At 56.9% G+C, this 7,075-nt stretch overlaps 4 protein-coding genes across 4 annotated transcripts; all 4 read right to left on the bottom strand.

Moving 5' to 3' along the window:
• Positions 1-480, bottom strand: DQ04_07481000 (hypothetical protein; the record flags this gene model as incomplete). Its single annotated transcript, XM_009315183.1, has 1 exon — positions 1-480. A coding segment is annotated over one exon (480 nt), but the record flags the coding sequence as incomplete, so codon positions are not given.
• Positions 481-745: 265 nt separating this feature from the next.
• On the bottom strand, positions 746-3,802 carry DQ04_07481010 (putative run domain Beclin-1 interacting and cystein-rich containing protein-like; the record flags this gene model as incomplete). Its single annotated transcript, XM_009315184.1, has 1 exon — positions 746-3,802. The coding sequence occupies one exon, from the start codon at positions 3,800-3,802 to the stop codon at positions 746-748; it is 3,057 nt and encodes a 1,018-aa protein (XP_009313459.1).
• Positions 3,803-4,366: 564 nt separating this feature from the next.
• Positions 4,367-4,909, bottom strand: DQ04_07481020 (hypothetical protein; the record flags this gene model as incomplete). Its single annotated transcript, XM_009315185.1, has 1 exon — positions 4,367-4,909. The coding sequence occupies one exon, from the start codon at positions 4,907-4,909 to the stop codon at positions 4,367-4,369; it is 543 nt and encodes a 180-aa protein (XP_009313460.1).
• A 392-nt stretch (positions 4,910-5,301) lies between these two features.
• On the bottom strand, positions 5,302-6,228 carry DQ04_07481030 (putative fatty acid elongase; the record flags this gene model as incomplete). The annotated part of the gene is made up of 1 exon (XM_009315186.1): positions 5,302-6,228. The coding sequence occupies one exon, from the start codon at positions 6,226-6,228 to the stop codon at positions 5,302-5,304; it is 927 nt and encodes a 308-aa protein (XP_009313461.1).
• Positions 6,229-7,075: the final 847 nt, after the last annotated feature.

The raw sequence follows: 7,075 nt of genomic DNA on the forward strand, positions 1-7,075 counted from the left end.
GTCGCCGTCGCCGCCGCCGCCGCCGCCGCTGCGCTGCGAGGAGGCGGAGTGTGCATGACGATAGAGCCGGCGGTCTGCAGCGACTCGCTGCGGCAGCGGCGAGTGCTGCTCATTTTCCTCCTCCTCCTCCTCCTCCAGTTTCCTATTCTCATTCAAATGTGGGAGTCTGGTGCTGCTGTTGTGGTGCTGTTCTCCGTGCAGAATGCCCTCCACCAGAGCCTCAATATCCTCCTCCTCTTCATTCTTATTATCGTCATCACTATTACTGATGTAGTCAACACATTCGTCACGACTGTTTTCGGTGTTGTAGTTCTTTCCGCTAGTGCTGTGGGGCCGCCGTATTATTTCCTTGCTCGCCTCCTCCTCCTCCTGCTGCTGCCACGAATCCTGAGTTGCTCTTGTTTCCTGCAGGAGCGGTGTGGTGGCTCTGAGATAATGATCCACCAGAACGTCAATGTCTACTTCTTCTCCCTCTTCCATTCTTTCAGAGATGATATTCTAAAATAGTTGCACAAGTAGAGGGAAAAGTGACGCTGTGCAATAGTGCTTCGGCGTTTTCCTTTCACACCATTTCAAGAAGACCATCACAACCCCAAAGACCACAATGAAGTGAACTTGGAACATACCCACACACGTATATACCGGGATGCATACCCACCACCATCACTGCTGCGTCTTTCCCATCCACAGTAAGCCAAATCATGCATCCTACTTCTCCCCCGGCTGCTGTTGGTGGAAGGGACTCTCACACGCAGTGAGGGCAGCGCGTCTTGATAAGGCACTCTCTGTGGTACCGCGTGCCGCAATTCCCACACGCTGCAACACCGCCACCGCTGCCGCGCACCAACTGCACTGCCACCCGCGCCGCCTCAATAAGAGGTGTCTCCCTCACCGCCGACGCCGACGCCGCCGCCGCTGCCGCTGCCTCGAGCAGCCGCACACCTACCACCTCCGCGTCCATGAGNCTCCCCGCCGACGCCGACGCCGCCGCCGCTGCCGCTGCCTCGAGCAGCCGCACACCTACCACCTCCGCGTCCATGAGCGGCAGAAGTCGCGTCTGGTCGTCGCGTTCGCCACACAACTCACACACCGTCGTGGCGCGGGCAACGCAGAAGGAGCAGTCGCGGAGGAGGTGCCGCTCCATCGCCTGAATCTGCGTGACAAGGTAGCGCAAGAAGTCCTGCCGTCCATCGGCTCCTCCTCCTCCTCCTCCACCTGCTGCTCCTCTTGTTGATGATGATGGGGGCATTGAACCCGCACCACTCTCTGCAGATGCAGATGACGTACGTGTGCTTTGCCCAAACGTCGCTGATGACGGCAGCGGCTTTGGACGGTCCACTCGCTTCTCATCTACACCAGCGGCAGTACCCGTAGCAGGACCAAGAACAGTGGGTGTGCCGCCGTTCTTCTCCGCACTCATCGCGGCCCAGAGACGCTCCAGTGCCGCGGGGTACGGCATTGCACTCACAACGTTCCCCACCGTTGTGGCAATCAGCGCTGCGTCGTGCAAGAGCGAGCTACTGCTGCTGCGTCCTCGACCGGCAATGCCAACGGTGCTGAGCACCCACCCCCGCCCACTGCGCAACTCTCGCGCAGCGATGCCACTCTCCTCGCTGTACTGGATACCACACATGTCGCTGAGAGAATACATCACATCTGTGTCGGCGTAGTACGTCTGTAGTGGCGCCGCAACGTCCGCCGCGAGCGGCTCGCTGCAGCAGCGCACCATCTGCGAACACACCAGGAACCAGTGTCGCAGCACCTTGGCGAGCTGTACTGAACCCCGTAGCGAAACCGGGTGGAGGTGGTGCTGCTCCAGCTGGCCCGCGCGATCACCCATTGTACACCACGGCTTGTTCCAGTTCTGCTGTAGCCACGCGTGATCCCTGTCGCAGACGTACCGGGTTGTAAAGTCCCACGTGGTCAGCACAAGAAACGGTAGCACTGATGTGCGGTTCGTGTGACATGCGTGGCAATAAATCTGCGTACAGTAGTGACAGCGGCGCGGCTTGCCAAAGCGGAACAGTCCCTGGCCGGACCCGTCCAGGGAAACCCCACAGCCGGGGCAGCGGTACGCTTGCTGCTGCAGCTGCACTGCACGAGGGAGCTCCACCGGTGGGAACACAAGTGGACCGACACTGGCAGCACCAACAAATGAAGCAACAGCATTGACTGGGGCAGCAGTAGTAGTGCGCGGCCGCTCCTGTTGCAGGTGCTTGCGTCGGCGCTCATCGTACTGTAAGATTGTTTGTTGGGCCTTGGCGCGTGTCACCGGTGTGTCTGGAACAGGCACTGCCGCTCTTCCTCCTTCCCCATCCTTGCCATAAATCACTTCGATAAGATTAAGCAGACGCGCCTCCACCTCTGCGAGATGAGGGGGCTGCTGTTGCTGACTTGCTTCTGCACCAGCGCCTCGCCCTCCAGGGTGCATCACGAGCTCGTTATACAACTTCTTCGCACCATGAAGCACATCCGTGAGCATGCTGAGCTTCTCCTTGTATTCTGCCTCCAACTCTGCGAGGTGCCGTTCGCGCAGCTGCAGACTTTCTCCATCGCGTCGAAGAGCCGCTCGTGTGGCCTCTAGCTGCTCTTGCGCATCCAGCAGCTCCATAGTCGTCATGAGCGGCGATGGTTGTAATGTATTGGTGCCAATACTTCGACACGCAGCATTCTTATTACTGCTACGACTGCTGCCTCCAATACAATCCGTCACATTGCCATTGAAACACGCAGCAGCCACCACACCATCAGCGCCATCCCTTCTCTGCTCCCAGTCTCTCCTATCAACACCACTACCCGCTGTCTGAGTGCTGGCATCAGTTACATAACAGTATTCCCCATAATAATAATAATCATCATCATCAATGTTGATCTTCTCATTGTTGTCGTTATGATTCTGCCGGTGTCTATAATCGGCCTCGCCGTCCTTGTCAGTGAGGGGGCAGACCATTTCTTTAACCCGGGACCACCACAGCGGCGCCTCCGAGGGCGCCCCATCATCTACAGGAACACTCAAAGAGCCCATTGGTGGCGCCAATTTCATCCCCGCCAGCCCGTCCTTCACAACACTTGAATTTGTTGGTGTTCTTGCTGCTTCAGAAGTCGTTGGTTGCTGTTGCTTCTTTCGCCGCTTTCGGTGCAGACGCAGCCGCTCCAGGTGCACCTCCCGCGGCGCATCACGGAAGAGCGGCAGCGCCTCCGCCAGCAGCAGGCGGTACTGCACAGCAACACGCCGCGTTCCTGCCCGTGTGTGAACTCTGGGGTGCCACACTTCGTAAAGCAACGACAAGAGCGGTGTGATGTACGCCGCCCGAAGCAGGTACGTGCGCGGTCCCAAGCACTGCCGCAGCCGTCGCACTTGCTCCTTTCTGAACAACACGTTGTCCCCGCCACCGCCGTCACCCGCGGGTCGCCTCCCCACGAGCAGCAGCAGCGCCGCCTCCCGGAGGGAGTCAACCGTATTAAGTCCCTCCACCAACCAGCAGCGGAACGCATCGGGGGCGTCGGGCCGACGCTCACGGAGCGTCTCCTCAAGCGGGAAATGCGTCTTGTGCAGCCGCGGCGCCCGTTGCAGGAGTGGCACCACAACGCTTTCGAAGAACGCCGCCGCGTCGCACAAGGGGTCGGGGGTAAAGGCCTCCTCGACGCCGTTGAGAAGCCGCGCCACAAGCGCGGGCGCCGCTGCCGGCGTCACAGTGACCGTCGCGAGCGACAAGGAAGACCCCTGTTGTTGCTGTTGCTGCTCAACGTAAAGGCGGAGGTCCCGCACCGCGCGGTCGAGCCCCACGAGCGTGTGGAGCATCCCTCTGCGCGCCGCCGTCCCAAGTGCGATACCGCTGTCTATTGCTCCCGGTGGCCACTCCAAGCAGCACCGCAGCAGCCACACCACAACACGAGAGTACAAAGTGTACACATGGGCGAGAGAGAGAGAGAGAGAGAGACACAGAGAGAATGTGTGTGTGTGTGTGTGTATGCGCAGGCAATGACCAAAATTCGAAGCGCATGCCTCTTCTCAGCCTTACGCACCGCCGCGGCGTACGACAAAAAACAAAAAGAAAATCACGCACGCAGAGTCGGCCACACAATCTCACAGTACGCAATTGCCACAGAGAGAGTTATGCAAAGCGCGGACCAGTGAGCCGATATAGTAACCACATAAACAAAAAAAAAATTCACTTCAACACGTTGTTTCCTTTTGTTTTCCTCTTCCTTGTCACCCGTTTAACTAGTATAAACACAGCCAGAGCGAGTCGAAACAAGACCAACAGTATTAACAATGACACGCCTTCTTCATTTAAGCTCCACAGACGACATAAAGAGACACACACACACACACACACACACAAACATAGTCTCTCTCCCCCTCTCAAAGTATCCGCGTCCCCACAACCATTGTTGTCAACATTACAGGATGTTCTCGTTGCTGCTGACGCCCTTCGCCCTGTAGATTCTTTTCTTCGGCCGGTCTCTCATCATTCGCTTCGCCTTCGCGTGGTAGTGGTCGTTGGTCCACTACTCTCCCCTCACTTAATCCTACTGTTGGCTCTGCTGCTGCTGTTTTGGAATTCGCTTCCGTCGTACGTGCCCGCGACACGTGCGCGCGCTTCACTGGGTACGAGACGTAGATTGTCTTGGGGCCCTTGTCAGCGTCGCTGTCGAGGTCGACTGGCTCCTCGACGCGCGGTAGCAACGACTTCGGGATGTCCGTCACGGTGGCGCAGCACGGGCAGAGAAACGTCAGCGTGTTGATCGGCACGAGGACCGACTGGCCGCAGCAGCCGCAGTCGAGGCGCAGGTTCTGCGCCGCATTGACAGTACCGCAGCCGCGGCAGCGGCAACTAATGGCGCCGAGGGGGTAGGTAAGGACCTTGCGGCATCCGTCGCACACCAACTGACCAAAGAAGATCATTCCGTTCCTACTACAAGCAAGATCTACAAGTATACTTGCCTTCACTCCTTTTTTCTTCTTCAATTATTACCTCTTCGATTTTGTATGGAGAGAGAGAGAGAGAAACTGCGTGTGTGTGTGGAGGGGAGGAGGACATCATAACAATCGTTATAATAATGCCAGAAGCAACGGCGTGGCTCGCACACACACATACATACAGACAGGCAGACAGACAGGCAGAGATGGACCCGCTCAAAACGACACCGCATTTGCACGGAGTTTTTGCTTTCCACATGAGTACCAGAAACAAATATAGAAACAAGATAACAAGAAAACAAAAGCAAAAAAACAGTCACATACCTACAAAGACACATAAAATAAAGACATTAAGGCCATGCACCTACACAGCTGCATCAATCCTCCTTCTTGGTGCTGCGCATCTCTGCCCGTGCCTTTCTCACGCTGGTGATTATGTAGTAACAACAGCTCACGTACATCACCACGCACATCCGTGCGTTGGCCTGCATCAACGCACAGCCCTTATGGCCCACATAGTTCTGGTAGGAGCCGTACACCGCCACTGCTGTGCCCGCGATGCACTCTGCTATGTACACGGCGACGATGCACGCGTCCAGGCGGGGGCATCGTCCAGCAGCAGCAGCAGCAGCAGCCGCCCGCCGCGCCTTGCACGCGTACACTACACCCTGCGCCACCGCGTTGCACATGACGAGCACGACGAAGAAACTCATGCCGAGGCTGAACGTGTGCCAGCAGTAGACGAGGATCATCGACTGGTAGTACCACTCGCCGAAGAGCACCGGCTGGTGCTGCGGGTGCGTCGCTTTGGCGGCACCGCACAAGTGGTTCCGCAGGACACGGAGCATCACGTCGAGCAGCGCAGGCACCTTGCTGAGCGTGTAGGCGCCCAGCCACAGGCCGACGGGGCCGCGGAAGATCAGCGCGTCGTCCCAGACGCACGTGGCCTCGTAGAAGCCGCACTGCCGCGCCGCCGCGAGCCACACCGGCACAATCTGTGTCAGCGTCACCGCAGACATGAGCGCCATCAGTGTGTACAACACAAGCATGAACTTGTCGAGCATCACAACTGCTGCGCTGCGCTTAAACGGTGTGCCGCCGTTCGTCACATGCGCCTCGCTTGCTGCGGCTGAGTGTGGCGCGGCGTGAGTGCCGCCAACGAAGCGCTGCAGGTACGTCGGCCCTTTCACGATGAAGACGATATAAAAGGCAACCATGTAACCGAGTATGTCAATGACACGGATGAGTTCATTCTGCAGACCCTCCGCGCTGTACTGCTGCACGTACATCTGTACGGCTTGCATTGGTATCACTTTCCCTGACGTTGTCGGGGTGTTTATCTCCTGCCTCTTTCTGAGCGCGTTCGGAGAGCGTGTGCTGCACGAAAAGGCATGATAGGAGAAACAGACAGGGAAAAAAAGAACCATCTGAACATAGCAGCACTACGCTGAAACAAGAAGCTGTCACTGCATGTACACATGGGCAATATATCCGTGTGTGCGTGTGTGCAGACAAGAAGGGCCGTCTCTCACCTCGCCTCTACCAGCGTGCGCCTGCCCTTCCGCAGCGGCATCGTCCCGCGCCACTGATGCCACAACACGCCAAGGCACTGAGGTGCAGGGCACTCAGCGCCCATTCTTACCACTCCTTCCCCTTCTTCGGTCGACTCGACACTCTCTCCCTCCTTCCTTGCATATGTCGGCTGGGCGCACACACACACACACACCACCACCACCACCACCAGTCCATACAACTCTCACAAACACAGGCATACACGCACACACACACCGAAAGGAAGGAATAATATAAATAAATAAATAATATATATATATATATATATTATTTATGCTTATTTATGTATGTGCATATATAGAGAAGGCAGAAGCAGCAGCTGTGACGAAAATCCAAATAAAATGGGCCCACGTGCAATGCTGTACTCTTCTTCCGCCGCTCCTCCTTCCCCCTTTGCCTTCCTCCCTTACTTTGGTGGCGCTATCTGTTTAATCGTCACCACAGAGTGCGCGCGCATGTGTGTGTGTATGCCTGCGTGTGGATGGACGCAGGACTGCGTGCCGGGCGAAGAGAGACGCAGAAGAAGTGTTGATACAAACAAAAAAAAAACAACAACGAAAAAAAAAAAGACGGACCGAC

This window comes from Trypanosoma grayi (assembly GCF_000691245.1).
Source record: "Trypanosoma grayi strain ANR4 Tgr_748_V1, whole genome shotgun sequence".
In the NCBI taxonomy this organism is placed as follows: Eukaryota; Euglenozoa; class Kinetoplastea; order Trypanosomatida; family Trypanosomatidae; genus Trypanosoma; species Trypanosoma grayi.